This window comes from Sceloporus undulatus, chromosome 1 (genome assembly GCF_019175285.1).
Source record: "Sceloporus undulatus isolate JIND9_A2432 ecotype Alabama chromosome 1, SceUnd_v1.1, whole genome shotgun sequence".
NCBI lineage: Eukaryota > Metazoa > Chordata > Lepidosauria > Squamata > Phrynosomatidae > Sceloporus > Sceloporus undulatus.
The window spans coordinates 167,854,657-167,879,097 of record NC_056522.1 but is presented as its reverse complement, the minus strand read 5'-3'; the positions used below and the strand labels follow the sequence as shown (position 1 = coordinate 167,879,097).

The following is a 24,441-nucleotide window of genomic DNA, read 5'->3' as shown; positions in this document are numbered from 1 at the left end:
TTGAGGGCAGATTTTGGGAACAAAATGATGGATTTTGATATTACCCGCGGATAAGTCGAGGGTCAAACTCAGGGGCATGTAACAAAGTATCTAAACGGAGGGGGGTACTACTTTGTTCTGGACCTTTCCCAAGGATCACAGTCTGGGCATGCAAAATGTGGACACAAACCTCCTATTTTCCTACCTTCCCCACAACTTTCTCCAAGGCTGGTGGCTTGCAAAAAAAGGGGACTAAGACCTCCGATTTCTCTCCTCTCTCTTCCCCCTCCCTTCTCCACAGCTTTCCCAAGGCTCATGGAGAAGTATTACCATATTGACCCATATATATGTCTACCTAGGATTTGGGAGCCCATTTTTGGGCTTAAATTTTTTGACTTATAGACAAATATATATGGTATTTATTTAAATAACAGTGACTGGAATTTTGCAGTTATTCTTGCCACACCATTGTCATATTTACTGTTATTTGAAATAAACAGAACTGGTTTCCCATTCTCATTTTCATTACAAAATTTATACAGTTTTCACCATGAAGCTGTTGAGATCTGGAGGAGCAATGCCACTTCTTGTGGTTTTCAGTATTTAACAGTGGTTTAGATTTACTATTATGCTACAGTTTTCTGTTTCTGTAGTTAAACCTCTCTTTTGTGGCAAGATTCAGAAAAGTATTGCGACTTACCAGGGGAGGTAGAGGCCCAAATTCAGTCGCTTACCAGGTTACAGCAGACACGCTAAATCAGTTGCTGAATGGTAAAGCCACATTTACATACAACACTTACAGTATGCTTCAATCCATGGAATTGAGAATCCACAGATGGCATATTCCATTGGCTCTAATAACACTGTCGGTGCACCACCATTAAAAAACCATAGTACTTGAGGTCCCATGTTTTTTGGTATCCATGGGGGGAGTGCAGACTGGAACCCATGCAAATACTAAGGGCCAACTAAATCCGCAACCAATGGACACATGAAACATCAATTGGCTGTGGCAGGGGGGCCCTGAGCACTGTTGGGATAGAGAGTCCTGATGGCTGCTGGGGCCAATTACAAGCCCTGGTGGCCCAGGCTCCAATTAAATTCCGGAAGGAAGATGATGGTAAGGGAGGGAGGGGGAGCCGTGGCCTTGACCTTGCAAATGACAAAAATGTGAGTGCCCATCTGGAGGGACCACTGTAGTTGTAAATAGCAATTGGATTTAAGCCAATATCCTCTCAGTTTGTAGCTTGGTCAAGTCAGAGAATTGCTCCGATTTTCAGTATAATTAGAGCTTATGAAAATTTGCAAGTTGTTGTGGAAACTCTAGCAGTTAAAAAAATCATTGTTTTTATTTTAAGCCATTTCTAATCTCTGAGTTTTGAAAACACTTTGTGCACCCTTCATGTGTCACTTTCAGTTGTGAAAATTTGGTGAGGAATCAGTTTTCCCATGTCCTATTTTGCTTGTCCCAAACCTTTCCTGAACCTAGGTAACAGTATATTAACAGGACAAGAATCACCAATGAAAATACGTACAGGTATGCAAAAAGTTAATTATAATTTTGGCATAATAAATATCAGCATAAGATAGCAATTATTACACAGTACCGTAATTATATTAATACTGTATGTTCAAGTGTTCCTGCTTCACACATATTATCTTGTTGGTTTTTAGCCATTTTCTACGCCTCAAACAGATGGGGCAAAAGGAATGGCCAGTGGCTGCTCCTGCCTTGATCACTTCTGGATCATAGCAACCACATGCACCCAGTCCCAAACCAGTCCACTGCCACACTCCTGGTCCTGAACCAGTTGCCAAAAATCTTTGTCTGTTCCTTTTTGGCCTGACTCTTCCAGGTTGCGGCAGGCTTGGAGCAGCTTTCAACCACATTCGGGGCATGCGTCATGCAAATGCCACACCACCAATGCAGCCCAACTGTGGCCCTTTTGGCCCATCTGTTTCGGGCCATAATTAGTTATTACTCAGCACAGTGCAGTTGGAGGGTGACAAGAACAGCTTAAAGAGTCTCCTGAAACTGTATCTTTCCATGGACTTTATCGCTCCAAGAATTATACACTATGTTCAAATAATTGGAGAGTACTACCACAGCATCTGTTATAAACTAGAGTACTTAATACTTCTTGAAATATTTCTTGAGCACTTCATGCAAGTATGAAAAATATTTTATATGAAGGACTGATATGGTTTACACAAATATATTTTCCTCCTGCAATAGGAAAACATTGAAATCCCTATCCCAAAGTATTTTATTAAAGAAAAATTGAAGGTGCTGAAAGAGAGAGAGAGAATCCTCGCTCAGATAATGTTGAATGCTGGAATGTATGATGATGAACCTGTGAGTATACAGTATATATACTATTAAATCAATGCTGGAATAGCCCGAGATGCTGGCCACCCAAGCAATAATTTTGGTACCTACTTCTGAGATCTGTAGTCTTGCCTGCTTTGTAGTGTTGTCCAGCATCCCTGTCTCATTGCAATAGATGTACTGAACCTTTGCAGAGAAATAACATTTTGGGATTTGTAGCCACTGACATTGCATTTCTTGCTGTTCCTTTGGTTCTTTGATAGCAATTCTGCCTAGTTAATGGGAATACTGTCTGCTGGTTGCATTGTGTTTGTTAAATTAGCAACATTTTAGGCAGATGTTTACCACATAATCTTCCTATCCATGACATGATTATACATAAGGAGGCTGAGCTAGGATGCATAGGAATTCAAGACAAACTGGATCTCAGAGGCAGTAGCTTTTTGTCTTGCTAATGGAATTGAAAGTTTACTTCCTGGACTAAATCTCCCAGTACCCTCATGACCAGAATACTCTTCCATATCATCAGAACTGAGGACAACAACCACAACATTTAAATCAAATGCAGGATTATGTCTAATATGGTCAATTTTTCCCCTTTCTTTCTCCTGTATGATTTTAACACCTTTGCCTGATGTTATGTATAATCTGTATATGTATAATCTGCATTTTGGTTGGTCCAATAAAGGTATCACTGATTTCTGGATTTTGGGTGATGCTATACTTTCCTATATGGCCAACACCACTTCTCCTAGATATTTTTTCTGAAATCTCCAAGACTGTCTTACCTATCTGTATCCTGCTGTCTACTGATTTCAACATGAGTGTGATGTAGAGGGATTCTGGAGTGTTGCCATCTTTGGTTAGGTGGGTGAGACAGATTGGTGGTTCATTCTGTTGAATGAGGATATTGAATTATTGTTCCTGAGGAGGACTCAACATCCATGCTAAGGCTCCTGTTTTTCACAGTTGTGTAGGTGGAGAGTGGCCCTTGTCATAGGTAATTGCTATTTAGTCTTGTGGCTACTGTCACCGTTTGCAAAGGATGAGGGTCTGGAGGCTGATAGGCTCCAGAGAAGTCTGGAGAATTTTCTGGCTCATGCTCCTGTTGAAGCCTTTTGCTATAGACGGTTAGAGATGATCTGGATGATTGACATGATCATCCTTAAACAATCTTTCTTGCTTAGCAGATCATGTTTTCCTCTGTTTATTCCTGAGTTGAGTGCAACTGAAGGCAGTGAAGGAAGGTAGGGAATCTAGAACACAAATAGAAGACAACTCAAATACAATTGATCATGAATTTCCATTCATTACTCAGTCAACTGTATAACAATGATGCTTTCTCCATTACCTTTGCATCTTCACAAAGTCATCCAGCATGGCCTTTTACAATCTGGGAATGGATACTCTTGGTAGTATATTGTGCTATGTAGTTAGAGGAACAAAATTCCCTATATCCTTCATGGTTTTTGCTCAGCTCTTGGTACCAATAATTTCATGGGAGTGACCAGAGCAGAGTATTAACGTACAGTACTGCTTGATATATTTCTATTTTATTAAGTATTTTAAAATGCCCTCTGTGCTACTTTAGTGCCAGGAAGTGCTTTTCTCACCCCACAAAACCAGAGGTGAGTAAAATCATTTTTCAAAACTGGAAATGACTGGGCCAAAAATAATCAAACTCTGACCACACTCTGTAGCATTTTAAAAATATTTTTTAGCAAACAAATGTTTGGGGGGGTGCAAAAAGGCCTTTGGATGGTTGTATGTGGTCTACAAGCCATACTTTCTCCACCCCTGATGTAAACTGATGGTATTATACAACAACAATTGAATCAAATAATATAATAAATCTGTTCACTAAATATATTTAGCCACTGAATTACCTTGAAACCCATGTCCTTTCCTCCTTAGTTATTTATAACTGATATTCGTAGCTACAGGCTAAATAAAATGGTAGCCTCAAATGAAATAAACAGCTGTTGGATCACCAGTAACATACGTTTATTAATTTCTGTCAGTGTCCTCTAGTTGTAAATAGCAATTTAGGCCTACATCTTTTATGTGGAAGCTGAAAGGAACAGGAAGCTATGCATGCAGTAATGTATAAAATATGTCTATCCCTGAATCACTGAGAAACTGTATGTGTAGTAATCATCAGCTTTGTTGCACACTAGCTGTTGGTCTTGGCAACATCTTTGTAGACTCTTGATATAAAATGGCCATTATAATAAGTAGCTACAAAAGAAAAAAAATCAAATAATTTGTTTTACTCAGTACTATAAAATCCTAATAAAGTGAAAAAATGTGTTACTTATTACCAGAAAAATACTTCATGATGTTGTTGAGGTTTGCAATTTCCACTGTGAGGTAAGCAATACAGCTCTATGTATTCTTCTCTGCCAGGGTTGAATTCTGAGCCAAATCATTCCTCACTGCTCTGTTAGAAACCCTTGCTGCTCTGTTTGTGAAGTGTAGTTTCAAGGGTTTCTAACATCCATTCAAAGGAATCTGGTGCACTGGGAAAGCTTTCCACAGTCTCTAGGACTTAGGATGCTGGCCTCATTACATTCCAGCAGGAACAGAGAGTGGAAGTACTAGATGCATTTATGAGTTGGTTGTTATGTGCCTTGGTATTGCCAACAAATAGTAAGAGCAGGAAAGCCATTTGTACTTAGAATGCCCTTGGCGGTTAAAGTAGTAAAGGAGGGGGCCTTATATTTTGCATGATTGGATTTAGGTTTGCTTAAAGACAAGTGCACTAAATGTATGCATTTTTATTTTACACTTCAATGTTATGTTGCAGCGAAAGCCGGTAAAGATCATGCCCCTAGAAGAAGCTATTAGAGCTATTCAGATAGCTGAACGTGCTCGGCAAGGTCGACTCAGGGCTACATTCATGAAGCAAATCTATCTGGAAGAAAAGAGGGAGAGGCTAGCCAGACTTCATGGCAGAAAAGGCCCAGATCTGGAAACTGCTGCAGTATGCATTCAAAGGGTAAAAAAAAACCCCCACATATTTTCATCAGATATAAGTTGCTGTGAAAATGAAATGAATTGATGTGGTTAATGCATATGTGGTAATCTGTATTTAAATTAGCAGTAGCCAAGTTCTCCCAACAGGCACTGTCCATCTGGGGATTCTCAGGAGACTTTTGGAGTAAGCTTGAGATATATATCCTAAAACTGTCCAAGAAATCTTGGAAGGACTTAAGATGGGAATCTCCTCATTCTTTTTTACCAGCTGTTTGCCATTCCTAGTCCACTCACCACCTACTTCCCAAACTTTTGAGGAAGAAGTGAGTGTGGATGGTGGAAACATGCTTAAAAGTATTAATTGCTTTTGATCGAGGAAGCCTAGATTTCTGTTTCAGTAGACCAAGCCAATGAAAATGAATATTGGAGTTCCCAGACAGCTTAGTAGAAATAGATGCTACAAGACTTCTCTTGCTATAAAGCTATGAAATACCTCCTCCCCCATTGTGCAGATAGATTTGAGAGCTGGAAGTCTTCCAAGGAGTTAAGTCCACCTCCAAATTGGATTTGGATTTTGGTGGATTATTTTGACTCATCGCTCAATGAACATTCAGATTCTCTAGTTACGAGACTTAGTACTATCATGAATTTATGTGAGCTTTGTTACTGTCATGAAATGCCATCGGGTTGGTTTCTAAACAATGATAATAATATTGCCTCCTATACTTTAGGAAACAATTGTGGATTGTATGAAACATTGTAGCTGGTTACATTCTTTAATAAACAAATGTACTAAGTTGTCTGGTCAGAATTCACATCTCTGAATATTTGTAACCCATGCACCAGACGTATTTTAAATAAGGCTACCTTTGTTTTTAGTGGAAAATAGGATGTGATAATATTTACACAGTATACTTGCCAAAACGTATCAAATTACAAAGAAAAGATATGTTTGGGGTCTAGGACAACTGTATACAATCTCTGCACTATGGAATATTCCTAAAGCCAGGAGAAATTTGGTTGAATTTTGAAAATCTTCTCAACTTGTAACTGGCAAAAAGAAAATTGTTGTTCTGTACCTTCAATTTTTCCCCATCTTATAGTGACCCTAAAGCAAAGCTGTCATTAGTTTCATGATAGGATAGAGTCATAGGAGTTAAACTGCTTTACTTCTGCAGTGTGGCTACATAGGGAATCTCACATTCAGTTATGTTGCTGTTGCTGTTGTGTGCCTTCAAGTTATTTTTTACTTAATGGTAACCCTAAGATGAACCTATAATGGGATTTTCTTGGCAAATTTCTTCAAGAGGGGGTTTGCCATTGCCTTCTTCTGAGTCTGAGAGAGTGTGACTTGCCCAAGGTCACCCAGTGAGTTTGATGCCCAAGCAGGAATCAAAACCTGGTGTCCAGAGTCATAGTCCAACATGCAAACCACTGTGCCATGCTGGCTCCTTATATTCAGTTTGGCAACCGATTAATATTTTCCAACATTGTAACTTTTAGCAGATTTTTTTTTAGAAATGTGAAAATACTTTTGAATGTTCATACATTCTTATATCAGTAAAAAATACTTACTGTTATTCACATTTCAAAAGTATGATGTATTTTGCTTGCTAAGAAAATAAAGGAACTTCAGTTAATTTAATATATTTCTTCACATTATATCTGTATAAATATTATTGTTTATAGTTATATGAAAGGAAAAATAGAAAGATTAAAATATCATGGAATAAGAGAAATGTGCACTTTAAATTGATTAACAGAATAATTATATACAAGTAGTTGTATATTATGATGGAAACATTAACTAGTGACAGAACCCCAGAAGACAACCCGTAAATGACAGTTGTTAGACTTGTACAGTCTGATTTTGCTACCTTCATTTATTCTTCACCTTGATAGTGTAGAAGAAGTAGTAAAAATGACAATTAATCCTATTACAAATATGTTTTAAATTCAGTTCTGGCGCGGACACTCCCAGTGGAAGAAAACTCTGCAACTTAGAGAAGAAGAAATGATATTTCTAGGCATGGTGAGTCTTCCTTACATTTTTCATTACTTTAAATAATATATAATATTAGATAATACAAATGAAAGTGTTTTGTATCTCTGTATTATAAAGGACACTTGTTGATAAAAACAAATTTGTACCTCAAAACAGATATATTAAACATCTTGCTTCAGACATTTATTCTGTACATTTCCTCATATATTTTGTCCTCCATATCTCTTGTCATCCTTGTTCCCCTTCTCTGAACTCCTTCCAACTTGGCTATATCCTTCTTAAAATAAGGCCCCAAAAAAGCCTGACCAGCTCAAAATATAGGGGGATTTTTACTTCCCTCAACTTGGAAACTGTGCTTCTATTAATGCAAGCAAATGCAATGTGAAGCATAACCATTGATGACAAGTTGTTGAGCATAGTTTTTAAACCAATTATGTATCCATCTAAAGTTGTTTCCATCTACTGCCAGCCCCCCACATTTGCTGGTTTCCCTTTCACGGATTTGCTGATTTGCAAATTTGATTAATATTTTCTCTCTAGGAATCTCTGGGTCCTCCCAGAGTGAACCTGTGGTCAACTTCCACTAGAGGCAGACCATAGAGTCCCACTAGAGGACCTGGATTCCTAGAGAAGTGTCCTCTCTAGTTAAAAAAAAATATCCTTCATGATTTTTATTTATGATTTTTTATATTTATGGTTTTCTACCTGTATGGTCCTTAACCCCTGCAAATTTGGGGAGCTCACTGTATTCCATATTTAGTCAGTTTGACAATCAAAATATCTTGGGGGAACCTGATCAAATCCCTTGCAGAAATCTCTATAAATGACATACACAGCTTTCCCACCATCTGCTGGATTAGTGACCCAGGATGACTGGCCTGTAGTTTCCTGGATCTTCTTTTTTACCTTTTTTGAAAAGAGAGACAATATTTGCTTATTCTAGTCCTCTAGCATGTCACCCTGAGATTTCTCAGAAATGATGGTAAGTGGTCCTGACAGTATGTCAACAAATTTCTTCAGTACTCTGGGATGCAGTTTGTCTGACCCTTCAGATTTTAAACTTATTTAACTTAACTAGGTAATTCCTGACTAATTCCTTAGCAAACTTGATCTGTATCCTGGATTTCTTCCCAATTTCTCTGGCGATGCATGGAAGCACACAGTCCTCTTTTGGGGGTGAAACTGAAATAAAATAGGTAAACACTGATTTTTGATCAAAGAATCTTCAAGGTAGTTTATAACACAGTACGTCAATAAAGCTCAAACAGTTAACATATCTCAAGGTTGAGAAATGCAGCACCAGCTCACAAGGGGTAAACAATGCTGTTCATGTTGTCCAGATAAAATGCAGCTCTTGAGACCTTTCTTACAAACAAGAAGACTAAGGGGGGATACAGACAGCCCAAAAGGAATGGCTTAGAGCCGCCTCTTTTAGGCTGGATTGGGGCCAGGGCAAACAGATTATTAGCCCCAGTCCAACCAGATTCTGCCCCAAAATCCACTCCTTTTTGGGTCGGGAAAAAGCTGCTCCTTCTCCCAGTAGCCAATTTCCATTAGTGATTAAACGACAGTCCTCTCTCAAGCCTTTGTTGAATGGCATTATACTGTCAAGGGGTAAGGATATTTCACTTGCTCTAAAATTATGTTTTGTAGCAGGTTACGCGATGTCACTTTCAAGGAATTCTTAAATACACCTGTTCTGTGTAGAAAAACATCATTTGACCATAAATAAGTATATATCCTGTTTTCTTAAATAAGTATATATCCTGTTTCTGTTAACATGTATTTCAGATAATGTAAGTTTATTTAATTGCATGGCCTGAGTAATATATTCTATACACTGTCATGTATCCTCTAGTTGAGAAAGTTTGTCTCTCCAAGAATGGCTCTCATTATAAATAATGTGAGTGGTAGCTAAAGAAATAATTAGATTGCTTATAGCAAAACTTCAGGCTTTATAAATAAGTAGAGCGTGAATATTCTTCAGCTTCTATGAACAGGCAAATAAGATGACTAAGGGGGTGTCAATATTCTTGTCCATTAAACATACATCTTAAAATGCCATTTTGGCTTTATTTATGTTCTACATTTATTCTCTAGAGTTCCCTCTTATGTTAATGACCTCGTTAATCCACACTTGTTTTCTTCAAATGCTTTTAATATTCTTGATTGACCCCATCTGTCTGTGTGTGTGCGTGTGCGTGTGCGTGTGTGTGTGTGTGTGTACACAGTAGATTCTTATTTCACAGAAAATAGGACTATTCCCTGAAAGGTGTACACCAAATAAAAGGATAGTTCTTTCAAAGCTCCACCTTTACTTGCCACTTTAAACTAGGATGGCTACTTAGTTGCAGTGGAGGATTGTAATTCTCTCTAATGATGAATTCTGGTGGTCAAGTACTTGTTTGGAAGCTAACTGGAGATATTGGTTTTTACATACTTGGGAGACACCCTAGGGGTGTAGAAGTATATAAAGCTGTACATTTAAATAAAATAAACAACAAAAATGACCTTGTCAGATTCCCAGACCTTTGAAATATTGAGAGCATAGAGAAAAGAAAATACTGCAATAACTTATTGTTTGGAAAGGGATATTTCCAAGTTCTTGCTGAATGCCAAAGATAGGAACTCCTCTTTTTGCCTTTGTTTCTGGATTTGGATATGCAGCAGACAAATAAATGTTGCACTAAAACCTGGATTTATCTATTGTTCTGTCTGGAAATTTTTCACTTCTATCTGACAGAAGGAAAATCAAGAATGGGGCTGAGTCCCAGGGCTGTATCTCAACGCCACTGTGTAGTCTTCCTTTTCCAGTCTAACCTCTTTATTGTCACACCCCATTCTATTCCAAAATGAAATCAGTTCGGAAAGCCACACAGGAACCACATCCGTTGCAAAGTCTGTGCACATATTTGCTGTATTGGTTTATGTCTGGTCACACAACCACAGCAGCTGCAGGAGGTTTTATCCCCACAATACATGGGCATATATGCATATTCTCTTAATTAAATAGTCTTCTGATTGTCCACTCATGCTTCAATTAAGTGAAGCCCATAAAGAATGGGGATGTGATATGCCAACCTGCAAATGTGTTCATGCAGACACCCTCCCCCCCCCCCACCCCACCCCTACCGCTAAAAAAAAAAGACAACACTGCCTTTTCCGGATGCCAGTGCAAACAAGAGAGTACTTTCCAAAAAAACAGTGGAGTAAACTGGAAGTGGTTTTTTTTAATCACCTTAAAGCTCTCAGGCATTGAAAATAAGTATTTTTACATTGGAAGGAGAGGAATGTTGTGTTTCAATAGGATTGGGATCGAGGTAAGGACACATTATTTAGCCTGTGAACATTGAGTCCATAATGAACATACTAGGCACTGGGCAGACTGTGCGAGTCAGGGAGCAAAGTCTTTAGTTGAGGACACTTGACCCAGGTAATGCTGAAGGTGTAAACTATGAAGAGGAAGAGGATTTACTCCTAAGAGAACCTAACAGCTTTTCATATCCTGAAGATAAGCACTGTTTTTGTATTTACTGTTTGGATATATTTTATATTGTGATGGCTTTTAGCTTTTAACAGTAAGTTTCTATTCTATTCTAATCCTGAAGATAAGCACAGGTGCAGGTCTTGGGGTGGGATTTTGAAATGAGATTTTTTTTTAAAAAAAATATTCCTCTAGTTATATTCCTCTTGTATGCAAATAAAGAACTCACATTCAGGGCTGCCAACTAGTTCAAATCCTAAACCATGGTTACATTGCAACATTTTGTTGACGATCCCCACTTTTTATTTCTATTACAACAGCTGTAGTAGAAGTGTGCATTTATGTAGTGCTTCAGAGTGTTTGAACTGCTTCATATATGTTACTTTGTTGTAACAGCCTATAAGGTGAGAGAGAAAGTTGTGACTGAATTCAGGTTGGCTAGTTTTAACAGAGCTGAGGTTCAGATTGGAGACTTCCTGATTTTTTGCTCATTTAGCCATTAAACCTTGTGTTACAGAGCTACCCATAAAAATGGTCATTCCATATTTTGGCAGTGATATTGTGAAAGCAATTCAACTGACAATGAATTGGAAAAGGATATTTTTACATTATGCATTTTTAAGGGGCAGTAGGAAATGTGTAGATTTGGATTTCCTTACATGGATCATTTAGACTAAGTGCGCAAAATGCTACCACCAGAAAATCAAGGATCTGTCTACCAATACATAATACCTTTGGACCTTCATGGGTTACTTCATTTAAATGTTTGTGTAATACTCTGTCTTGAACCACCCCGTAAATGCTGCAGTCTCTCAATATTTCCCTGAATAAGGAGATCAGATCTAGTGCAATTAGTTTGTCATTGTACCCAAAAGAACTACCTAGAACTATTTAAGATAATTTATAAATATATATTTTTAAAAAATATCAAGGTAAGGCTTATTTATTTCTATATAATATTGGCATTGTATATGGAGAACTGTAGCTCCAAGTTAATCAACTAGATTGCAGCCTTCATTGATGGAGTGTACTTTTCTCTTAATTTTCAGGTGTACTTGGTATTGAAATAGTATCATATTGCTGGTGACCATCATGCATGAAACTAAAAAATGCCCATTTTCTTTAAACAAATAGGGAATTTCTTTGAAAAATAAAAGAACAAAGCAGAGCAGCTCTCTCAATATACTTGTGACTGATGAGGTGGAAAGGATTCTTCTGTAGACTAATGTCCATTTTTACCTTATCAATTTAAACAATGGTTTAAGAAGCATTTTAAGTTAATGGGCCATATAGTCCTATCATTTGACAAACACAAGGATCTTGCATTGCAGCCTATTTTTACAGTAACATCAGTTATTAATAGACATATTGTTGCTGACAGAGGACCTAGCCAAATATGTGAATTTGTTAGCTAGTTTTGGGTCATTAACTATAGAAAGCTTGTAAACATAATGGTTTCTGTTCACATAGGAAGCCTTCATTAAGATGTATTATTCTACTGCTGATGTGGCCATCACATGCTACTATGTATGCAGTCTGCATTTAATACATATACATTTATTTTTAAATGAGTAGCTCTTCATAGGGGGTGAGTTAACAAATTTGAATTTGCACAGCCAGAAAAAAATTCTTTAATGTGGCAACATAAAGCACCACTCAAAGAAAAAAAAATGCATTAGATATTCAAATAAAATAACTAACAGGTTTGGGGGAAAGGGGGAGAAGTTACAAGGATCATCCATTTCTTTGGATGATCTGCTTGGGTTCCTACTGTTGTTTGCTGTAAACTGACTCAGAGACATTTTGGATATTGGGACACAGTCAAAGAAGAAATTGAAGAATTCAGTTCCAGATTCATAAAAACCTTTCTCCTCCCACTCACATGCCAACATACAGGGAACTTTTAAGCCAATATGTTGCCCTGAATTTCTGTGCCATCTCGATAAGCTTATTTTAGATTATCACATAGTTTGCTCACTCACAAGTTAACCTCCAGATTTGTCTTTCAGCCCCTATCATCTCTACATTACTAATCAGTAATAAGATTTGTTTTTTGAGTTTGTAAGACCTGCAGACAGTTGTTAGTAACATGATCTATCATTAAAAGAGTCACCATACATCAAAGCTGATGTTAAGCAATTAACAAGAAGACATGTTTTCAAATTATAAAACTTTAATTCTGAGAAACCAAGGAACATAAACAGGATCAGGTGTCTCCAAAATGCTGGGATGTTCTTGTTTTTGGTATTTAGTTGGTTGTGCCCTCCATTTTTTTCCTACATTTTGTCCCAGTTTTGTGGAAGAGAACTATGGCAACCCTATTCTCTTCCCTTCACCTGCAGTATTTCCAAGGCTCATTGCTTGCAAAACGGGGTACAAGCCTCGGTATACTCTCTCTCTCTCCCTTGCCTCACCAGTTGTTTGTTAGCTCTGGCTATGAAAGAAGGCTGAGGGATAAGACACAGAGAGAGAGACAGGAGAGTGCGTGGGGACTCAAACAGGGAGGCAAACTCTCCCTTTCTCTCTCCTTTGTCTCAGCAACTGTTTGTTAGCTCTGGCTATGATGGAAGGCTGAGGGATAACACACACACATACACAGAGTGTGCGCAGGGACTCAAATAATCAGAATCAGAGAATTGGAAGAGACCCCAAGAGCCATCCAGTCCAACCCCCTGACATGCAGGAACCTCCAACCAAAGCATCCCTGACAGATTGCCATCCAGCCTCTGTTTAAAGACCTCCAAGGAGGGAGACTCCACTACACTCCGAGGAAGTGTGTTCCACTGGCGAATAGCCCTTACTGTTAGGAAGTTCTTCCTAATGTTGAAATGGAATCTCTTTTCCTGTAGCTTGCATCCATTGTTCCATGTTCTAGTCTCTGGAGCAGCAGAAAACAAGCTTGCTCCCTCCTCAGTATGACATCCCTTCAAATATTTAAACAGGGCTATCATATCACCTCTTAACCTAAACACCCCCAGCTCCCTAAGTCGTTCCTCATAGGGCATGGTTTCCTGACCCTTCACCATTTTGGTCACCCTCCTTTGGACCCACTCCAGTTTCCCAACATCCTTTTTGAATTGTGGTGCCCAGAACTGGACACATTATCCCAGGTGGGGCCTGACCAAAGCAGAATACTGTACAGTGGCACTATTACTTCTCTTGATCTAGACACTATACTTTTATTGATGCAGCCTAAAATTGCATTGGCCTTTGTAGCTGCTCATGTTCAACTTGTGATCTACTTGGACTCCTAGATCCCTTTCACATGTAGTCTTATTCAGTCAGGTGTCCCCATCCTATATCTGTGCATTTCATTTTTCCATCCTAAGTGCAGTATCTTAAACAAGGAGCTGTTTAAAGATCCCTGGCTATGAAGGAAGGATAGGCACTTCTTCTAAGAACTTTATAAGCAGTTTTAACTTATTGCCCCATATATACATTGACCCATGATTTTGGAGTCCATTTTGGGGCATAAATTTCTCAACTTACAGTCGAGTATATACGGTATATAAAATATGACAATAAGGCAGTTGGGAATGGGGAGAGTTTGACAAGTATATTCCCCACCCCAAAATTAACTTCAACAATAAATACTTCTTTAAATATATCGGAAGCAAGAAACCATCTGGACAATTGAATCAAACGTGATTGGTGCCAAGTAATACATGAAGTCATGGGATTTGAGAAAGGGTGGGTGTTTTGTCTGTGAAGGATGAAATAGGTGTGGAATGCTGGGCCCAGGGCTGCATGCTACTTGTCTGTTGTCACACACATGCAGGGATATATTAGGGATGTAATGTGATGGGACTGTACCAGCTTCATAATGTGCCCCCACCCACCCTGCTGTGCTCAATTGTTTCCTGCACTAGTCTTCTCACAAATGCAGGGAAGCCACATGATTTCCCCCGTTACCAGTTTATAGGTGCTGAGGAATTTATAGATTGGTGCAGCCACGGGTTGTTTCCAGTGCTATTTTGCCGGGTGGCAGGGAGATGGATCTGCTTGGGAAGATGGAGGGGGGCAACCGGCCACCCACACCTCCTTGGGCTATGTGCTATTCATAGGCTGATTAGTGTGTGGATCATTTTACGGATTAGCATGTGGGTAGATAACAGGAGACAGAATAAGTGTAAATGAGTGATTTGCGCAAAGGAGGGATGAGTATGTTGGTACCAGTCCTTGAACATAAATTAACTGAAATTAGAGCTGAACAGGGACATGGACTTGTTTGCCAATCACATTTGGTTATTCAGAATGGAGTAAATCGGAGCGTCTGAAAAAGCTCCCAAAGAATTTTTCCACTAGATCAATGGAATCACAGAATAGAAAATGTGTATAAATTGAAAGCCATGCTCATTCGGCAAAAAAGAAATGAAAAGAGCCTGCCTCTTGCATATATAGTGACATGGGGCTGACCTTAGCTGACCAGAAGTGAGATCAACTCAATAAAAACATCAGTTTGGTTTGTGGCAGCTTTGAAAAAGACAATTGAAAATAAAACTGGTGGCTCAATGCAACTTCCCTGTTCAGAGAATGTCACTGAGTAGTCTTTTCTAGGAACTCGAACAAGAGAGGGTTCTTCAAGCAGTGCTTGTTGGTATTCAGAGCAACAGGTTGACATTGCTTGGACAAAATACAGTAGGCACTGGGGCCAGTAGTCCATGCAGTGGAGGCTGAATACACAAGACCCTGGCTGAAATGATAGCAGGTGGAACTGAGGTGGACCCATCCACCTCAATGCTTTCCTAGTACTCCACCATTTACCAATCTGCACCTATTCTTCAATGCAAAAATGTGTCTCCATTCTCCCATTTTCAAGAGCTAAAGGACTAGGGGAGACAAGGAAAGCTGGATTAGTTCTCATCCCTAGCCATTTGTGCAACTTGTGACTTGGAGGGGGGTGTCACCAGACTGTTTTTCCTGATACAATCCCCTCTTGTATGCACCCCCAGGTCATATAGCCTCATGTCACAATCTCTGTCCTCTGCCTGAATTGCTGGGCTGTGAATGGCAACAGATGTAGTTGAAATCCTGTGTTCTGCTGCAGTGTGGGCTGAGCAGAAAGAGATGATGGGGCAATTGATAAAGGATGAACATTTGTTCCCCACTGAATTCAGTAGGAGTGTTTTGACTGTGTAGTGTTTTGAGACTACAGCTCTGGAAACCAGGGTTCGGGTCCCCTCTTGTGACCTTGGTAAGGTCATGCGCTCTCAGTCTCAGGGAAGGCAATGGCAAACCTTTTCAGAACAAATCTTGCCAAGAAAACCCTGTGATAGGTTCACCTTAGAGTCATTATAAGTCTGAAAAAAATGTGAAGGCACAGAAGAACAACAAAAACAGTAAACTGGGAGCCAGGTCAGAGAGATTGTCAGAGCAGCCCTGGTGGTATCCCTCTGTTTAAGCTCACACTTCTCTGACATTTTGCTGATTCACTGAGGTTGGCAGATCTCTATCCCATATGAAGCGAGCATTGGATTGTGCTGCTGGGTTTTCAAAAACTTCTGTAACTGCAGTGGTGGATAAGGATGAATATATTTTTTGGAAATGTAATAAAAACAGTCAAAGCTTTTGCTTCCATTGCTGGTTTATGAGTATCTGAAGCTATTCATGGGTGGTGAAGCTATGAAAATAATGAGCGACTTCAACAGTGATTTTTTATGAAGGTGTTTTACACTTTTAATGTGTTTTTTTCCGCTCCTCAGGGGAAGTGGATTTCCTCACAGATTCTTAGCAGCTGCAGTAAAATTTCAGGAAATAACAGACTAAACAGTAGACATAAAACTAAGTGAACAAATTAGAAACAATACTTCTCTAATTAAAAAGAATCTATGGGAAGTGTGAATATTAGGAAATGCAATTTAAACAGCTTTGGCACCCTTCTGATTTGGACAAGCTTTGCATTTGGTAAACAGCAGTGTTCTCACCTGCCTCTATAAAGTGTCTCATGAGTATTTTGCTCTACTGTGATATTGATCATTGAACTTGGACATTAAAACACTTGTGGACCTCTTGCAGTTTTGTTTGTTTTACATCTCTTTTGTTTTTAATGGAACCTAGCTTATTTCTTTATGCATCATATATTAATCCTAAATCTAAATTAATCAAGTAATCTGAAAATCCACACCAACAAGTTGATTCCTTTTGTTTTACACATGGGACTAATTTCACACCTTTACCTTTGTAAATGGGAATTTATTGCTATGTGTCCCCCTTCCATTTCTTTGCAAGTGTCTGTATAATAGAGTATTATATTTGCTATGTATAGTTAGTGATATTAGTATAGATGATTTTTACTCTGTAGTAATAAGGAAAATTTCATTAGGGAAAAAATAATGCTGGGTCCATATTATTGGGGTGGGGAGTCTAGTGGAAGATCTAGAAAGAGCTATTGTGCAGCATGTCAGTAATGTGGGGAATGAGTGATACAAGGCAGCAGAGGAAGGAAAATACTGTATGAATGCCAACTGGGAAAGATGACTTTAGACAGAATGTATCAATTCAGACAAAGTTGAAATAATATTAGTAGCAGAATAAAATTATCCATAAGCCCAGAAATGCAATACATACAACATGGTACTGGTTTTGATTCTGCTTCTTGCTTTTTTTCTTGCAGAGTCCACCTCTTCACTTCCAAAGACCTAGTGCTTCATTGCTACGTGCCCAGAAAGTGGATAGTTTAAGGTGTGAAATTCAGGAGAAACATGAATCTGACTTCCAGAAAGCCCTAGTGACTATTAAAGAAAGAGTGAAGGAAATTGAAGGCCCTGACATCAAAGAGAGTCTCCAAGATCAGATCCGCCAGTGGTTCATTGAATGCCGGTGAGGAACTAGATCTATATAAAAGTACATCAACATAAGCACAAAGGTATATCAATGTGTGTTCATTTTCATTCACTGTTGGAATCTATTTTTTGCTTACACATAGGGAAAGCAATTAGGACAATGACTTCTTTTTTTACTCATAACTCTTTCCACATATTTATGAGCCCGTAGGTGCTTGGATTCAAAAATCCATACCAATGATTCCTTTTGTTTTATATATGGAGCTAATTTCACATCTTTCCCTCTGTAAAGGGGAATTTATTGCTATGTATCCCACCATTTCTTTGCAAGTGTCTATATAATACATAGAGTATTCTGAAGAAGGCTATAGAATATTTTCAAGCAATTTCCATTCCTTTTTTAAAAAAATGCTAGTTTGGGAAAACTGTAATATTAATTTCATAAATGCTGTTTTTGTTAGCCTCAGAAGGAAAAACATACTGGTATTATATTGCACACCAAATTTCAACTTTGTCCCAGGGTTTAAATAGGGTAGCTTTAAAATCTTATTTTCGTTGAAATAGTAAACATTTGTCCGAGATGAACTGTTTTAGGTGTGGGATCATGTAATTGAATGTTTAACCATATATTTAAAACACACACCTGCACATAAAAAACAGGCATAACAGATAAAAATCTAGAAAAATTTGTAATCAATGTTCTCATGGACATTTGCATGCAGGGGAAAGGTTTTATGGAGGCTCATTCAGTTACTTGAGCCTAGTGTGAACTAGGCTGTAGTACCACAAGGCAAGTGTGGTTACTTCTAAAAACACCAGTTCTGTGTTAAATTTAATCGCCTTGTACCTATGATATTAAATATCATAAAAAGACATCAAAAAATCCAGCAGCTTGAGATTCACTGGAAGAACTTTTATTTGGTGAAATGTACAGTGGGGCTATACAAATTGCACCAAGGAGCGGTCTGCAGCCGCCCCTTTACTGGCTGGATTAGGGCTGCGGCAACCTCACGCCACAACCATGATCCGGCCTCTGGAGAGCACAAGAAGGAGCCTCAAAAAGCGGCTCCTTTTTGCACCCTTCAAGGGGCACCATAGCTGCCATGGCACAGATTTATGGCACCCCTTCGGTGCTGCATCATGTGGATGCAGCACTGGAGGGGCGTCATGATGGCCATGTAGACTGGCATGCACCAAAATGGTGCCCTGGGGCAGGGTTATGGTGTCCAGCAAGCGGACGCTGCACCCTAACTCCGTCCACAGGCCGGCACAAAGTGATGGTCTGTATCGGACCTGTATCCCCAAAAACCTACACTACAGACTTCTTCTTTCCATTTAATCTCAAAGGTACTATAGGATTTCTTTATGTTTTTTAATGTTAAAAAAGATGTAACACAGTTACATTTTTGAATATTACTATTTCATATTGCATAAACTGATTTAATCTCACACCTATATCAGAAGCAGTGTTAGCAATGGTCTGACCATTACTGGTCCAAGCCCTTCTCTAGTAAAGTGTGTTTATGGAGTTAGACCAGGGGTTGTAACTAAGGAGAGAAATTTGAACTTCTTTGTGTAGTATTCTGTCTCAAAAAGTTCTAATTTGTGAGTTCTGTATAACTAGACTGAAAGGAAGGAACAATAGTGGGAGACACAAATCACAATTATAATCTTAGGAGTCAGTGGGAGTCAGTACTTAAAGGTGTCCAAAATATATGTAAGCAAATGTGTAGTTTGTGCACACAGACACATATACAATCCTGCCATGCCTAGCCAAAAATACAAATCATAAAGCCAGAAGCACAAAGAGTACAAAAAGATCTATGGAAGGCATGAGAGACATGCAGCTTTCCATATGTTGTTGGACTGCAGCTCTCATCAGCCTTAGCCAGTATAATAAATGGTGAAAAATGTTATGATTTGTAGCCCATATTATTGTTAGTAATACTATGTTCAGAATAAGGATTTTTAAAAAGCAGAGTAATTATTAGTACACTGTATGATTTGTGACTTACTAGCACTCATCAGAAACCAAGGTAGCCCATTTAATGACAGCAATTAAATGCCATAGCTTTTTTTTTTTCCTTTTTAGTCAGTATGGATTTTGTAATTGAAGAAGCTAGAAAAATGAAGTTTTGAAGTGAATGAATGATTCTGTTTATAACATATTTGCAACTTTACAGGATCGTTGTTCATTATAAACAAAACAAAACATGTACTAGAAAAATTCAGTCCATCCAAAAAGTTGCAAACTAGTCAAGAAGCTTTGTATGACTTGTCTTTATCCTACATTATGTATAAATAAAAATGGGAAGGGTTTTAACCCTGGCCACTGTATGTGCTGTGCTGTAGGTCCAGAATTAAAAATAATGTTTTCCTTTCAAAACTCAAGCGGTTGTATGTAAGCAGTGGGATCACAGTGTGTTTATGGGAGGGAGCTTGTGGTACAGCAGTGTATTACTTCTCCCTGCTTCTGTGATGCTTGGGCCCTGAGAAAGTTCATAATGGCAAACCATGCTCTTAAATTGGTTTGTTCCATCTTTAGGAACTTTTACCTCAATTGAAATGTGATTTTCCATGCTCTTAATTTCAGGGGTTCTCACCCTTCATAATAGAGGACCTTCCTCTTCAAACAATAATCCATTGTGAAGAATGGAACCAACACTTAACTGGTTCATCTGGCAAGTTTTTTTTTCCTCCACAGCATAGAGAGAATATGAAAAAGGGCTGGAGCAGAGCTACATAGATCCAGAGCACTCTTAGAATCTGGTGAAAACAAGGATCTCCAGTTTTGATAAACACAAGGCAAGGGATACCCCTTCTTTTGTAATGCTTTAACTAAAAGGGAGAGGCAACAGATTAATAGTTGCATGGTATCCCTTTGAGGCAGATCTATGAATTAGTACTTTGGGGCTATGTGTTACAACGGCATTAGTCCTTTTTCACAGGGTGCTGAGAAAGTGATGCTGGATGATTCCTGTTTGATACCATGGCCATTAGCCTGTTCTGTCCCCTATGCTTGTTTAATATAAACATGAAACCGCTGGAAGAGGTCGTTACAGGTTTGTGGGTGGGTTGTCACCAGTATACCAATGACACCAAATGGTATCCTTATTTTCCGTTCATGCTCAGAATTGAATGGACCAGATAAGGATGAATGACCAGATGAGGACCAGATGACTAAACCGCCCAGATGAGAGTGGATGAATTGAGACTTAAGTCTTCATCACATGGGCTCCCATTTTTACCACAGTAGCGTTAATGAAAGGAAACACATACTCATCTGGGAGCAGTCCTTATTGCATGTCTTCAGTTGAAGAACTAAAGCTGTAGCAGCCATTGCCAGTCCAGGACTTTCTTTCCCAGATTGTTCCTTAGCCCAACCTACCCACTGACAGAGAGATGTGAAGAGGGAGAGAGGGAGAGGCAGTTCATTTAACTGGCCAATGCCAGGACGACTGCTGGCAGGTTGCTTAACACAGTGCTAATCCCACAGCAGCAATATTGATGCCCATCAATGAACAGGTCATGGGTAGAGGACAGACAAGCTACAGTGCAGCTGGAACATTGCCTGATAAGGTTTGGCCATAGATGCAGTGATCCTGCTTTAATTCCACTTTTTATCCTAATGTCACAATCCAAATAAAACAGATGTGCTCCTGGGAATAAGGATACAGCCTGTTACTAGATGGGGTTGAACTCCCTGTAAAGAAGATTTTTTGCAGCTTAGATATACTTCGACTCAACCCTAAGCCTAGCTGCCCAGGTTTCAGCACTGGCCAGGGAGACTACATTTTGTTGTTGTTTGTTTATACCTGGTGCTAATATGGACCTTTTCTACAGAGTTATTGTCTGTATTATGACAAAATTAGGGATGAGAAGCATTTTAAACATTTTTAAAGTGTTGTATAAATGCAGAGGAGTAATCTTTGCAGAAAGCAAAATTATGATCTTCATGAAGCGTATGTTGTTATGTACTAGATTTTAATGTAAATTAGAGTTTCTTAATCTTAACTTCAGCTTTTATTGCCATTAATACTTCAAAGTAGGTTAGACTTCATCAGTCCTGAATAACTTACCATTATAAAGAGTCTGTCATTATATTTCTAACATCCAAAAGTTATTCAGAAAACAAACATCTCAAAAAAGATCAAAGCATGAATTGAATAAATATGGACTTTTAAAAAGATTGTTGAGCCTAGTGTACAATAAATGCTGCTAACATTTTGTGGCCTCTGGCAAGAACATGTTAGTCTGAATTTCATGGAGGATTTATTGTTTTTCTAAAATGCCTTGGGGACCCCTAAATTGGCTTTGCTGACCTAATAACAGAGGATCTAAGCAATAATAACTTTCAAGAACACATTATGCAGACTTCTGACAAGGGAAGATTAATTTTTTACAGTTAATATCCTTCTGAAATAGGTTTAATTGTACAATGAGCCAAGTCTAAAGTCAACACGCTTTTTTGAAGTTTCTGTAGAAAACAGAAGAATCTAAAGAAAGAACGAAATTAGATGACAGAGATTATTCTTCCCCATAATAACAGTTTTTTCATAGTGATGAGAGGCCTGTTTCACTGTTCACACGCTTCAGGCATCTTTGTCTCTGAAGATAAACTGTATTTTTAGTCAAGGTACCTGAGAACATGAGATTCTATCAATACATAGTGCAGAGCTATGTATTTTTAACCAAGTATTTGTTTCTTCAGGAGAAGAAATACTTCATACGACTATAGTCTGACTTTTTTGCAACAAAATAAAAGCTTTACTCTTTATACATATAAGAATTCCTTTAAATTAGTTTTGAATAACTCTCAAATCAATATGATATCCCCAGGAAGTTTATGTGGTCTTGTCCAATAAGATCACTAGTGGCAGACAAGCTTCCTTGAAGGACAGCTTGCCCACCAGTATTATTTTTATTTTTATCATTTTATTTTCTTATATCCTGCCTTTCTCCCAACATAGGGAGTCAAGGCAGCAGTATTGAAGCACAATAACAATGGACACTAAATGTGCCTTATTTCACGTGGAGTGATTATGAAGCCTGGCAATGGTCAATATAGTTGTGAAGCACCTGCCAAGACCTGTAGAACAGGATTGGAACATTTCAGTGACCAGAGACCACAAGTACAACCAGCTGCACCCCTTCCATGCATATATAGTCAGCCCACTGTTTCTACTAATTTTTTATCCACAAATTCAACCATATATATATATATATACACACACACACACACACACACACACACACACACACACACATTCCAATAAGCAAACTTTACTTTTGCCATTTTATATATGGGAAGTCATTTTATTATGCCATTGTATATAATGGGACTTGAGCATCCATATATTGTGGTATGTATGAGGGGTCCTGGAACTAAAGCCCAGCAGATAACAGGGGCTCACTGCATTTCATGTGAATATAGCTGCATGGAGGTATGGGGCGGGGGCGGGTAGAAGAGTACTCTCCCATGTCCATGCAGCTGTATCTACTTGAAATACAGTAGGGCCTTGGTACCTATTAGAGTTTGATTCTGGCAGCCCTCATCGATACCAAAATTTCCAACAATAACACTGAGTGCCCTCACATTTACCTAGTATTTGAGCCAAAAACAGAACCAGGCACCAAGATTCCCACCCTCTAAATCTCCCTTCACATTGTAAGCGGAAGGGGCACTGGAGACACTATAACATCTGGAGTTGAAACTGCTAGTCACCATCCCATATTGATTTGAGTATTCTCCATAGATGAGAGGTGGGGAACATGTGGCCCTCAAGCTGTTGACCTGCAACTCCCATCAGCATTAGCTAATATATCCAGTGGTGAAGACTGTGGGAATTCTAGTCCACCAATATTTCAGGGGCCATATAGTCCATTAAGACTTCATGTCTCCAGAAATAATTATTGCAAAGAACAAGCATGCTGAAGAGGAAAACTTATAAAAATAAGGCTTGACACGGTTTTTGTTTAGTTTGAAACCATTTATTTACTTACTTACTTTCTTAGTTTCTCGTATAATTCTGTTCATAGTGATGAATTTGAAGGTGTGAGTCTTTCTATTTCTAGAAAGAGGATGAAGTATAATTAAGCCCATGTGCAGTTAAGGTATTTTATAGGGTGTTGTTGGATTTACAGGAGGCAAGAGACACCGTAGTAGCTTCTGTGCAATGGCAAGCATTGCCTTCTTTAGTGTATACTAGAAATTTATGAGTTTCCTGACATTAATGGAGACTTTGGAGGGGTAAAGGCTTTGGAGGGGATTAGCCAGAGGTCCCCTTATTCATATATTTTGTATACTTGTTGAAACAAAGATAAATCATGTCATGAATCTGGGGCAATACAACCAACTGAATTATGTTATCATACCTCTATCTTTTACACAATGCAGTAGCTCCGCATGACATTTAAGTTACCCGCTTACCTCATCATTATATCCTTTTAAAGAAACCAAGAATTTAAATGTGAAATTGCAATGATAAGCCAGTCAAAAGAATCTTTTGCTGCAATCCTCCGTTATTAGGTTGTTTAACTCCAGTGATTTCAGTGGGTTTCACAAACCTAAGTGTGTCCCAGTTTGTGGGCTTTCCGCCTACATATTACCAAACAGTCTGTATTTAGGTCATTATTAATTCTTAAGTCCTTAGCTAAATAATGAGTCCTTGGGGTGTTGTGATTTAAGTGTTGGACTAGGACTCAGGAAGAATAGGGATCAAATCCCTGCTCAGCCATGGAAACCCTGCGGGTGACCTTGGACATCCAAACAATGATACCTTTATTGGGCTATCCAAAATGCAAATTTACATGTTGCAAGCTTTCAAAGTCACATTGGTTTCTTCATCAGGCAAACAGGAGGAAAAAAATTAAGATGTTAGTCATA

The 24,441-nt window shown here is 38.6% G+C and overlaps 1 protein-coding gene across 1 annotated transcript in view; it reads left to right on the top strand.

The window, feature by feature from the left end:
• The window catches only part of IQCA1 (IQ motif containing with AAA domain 1), an 88,168-nt gene that overhangs the window by 6,201 nt on the left and 57,526 nt on the right, over positions 1 to 24,441 (top strand). Inside the window, 4 exon segments of the mRNA XM_042446007.1 lie at positions 2,216 to 2,335; positions 5,115 to 5,306; positions 7,245 to 7,316; positions 17,387 to 17,592. Coding sequence (XP_042301941.1) covers positions 2,216 to 2,335; positions 5,115 to 5,306; positions 7,245 to 7,316; positions 17,387 to 17,592 — 590 coding nt within the window.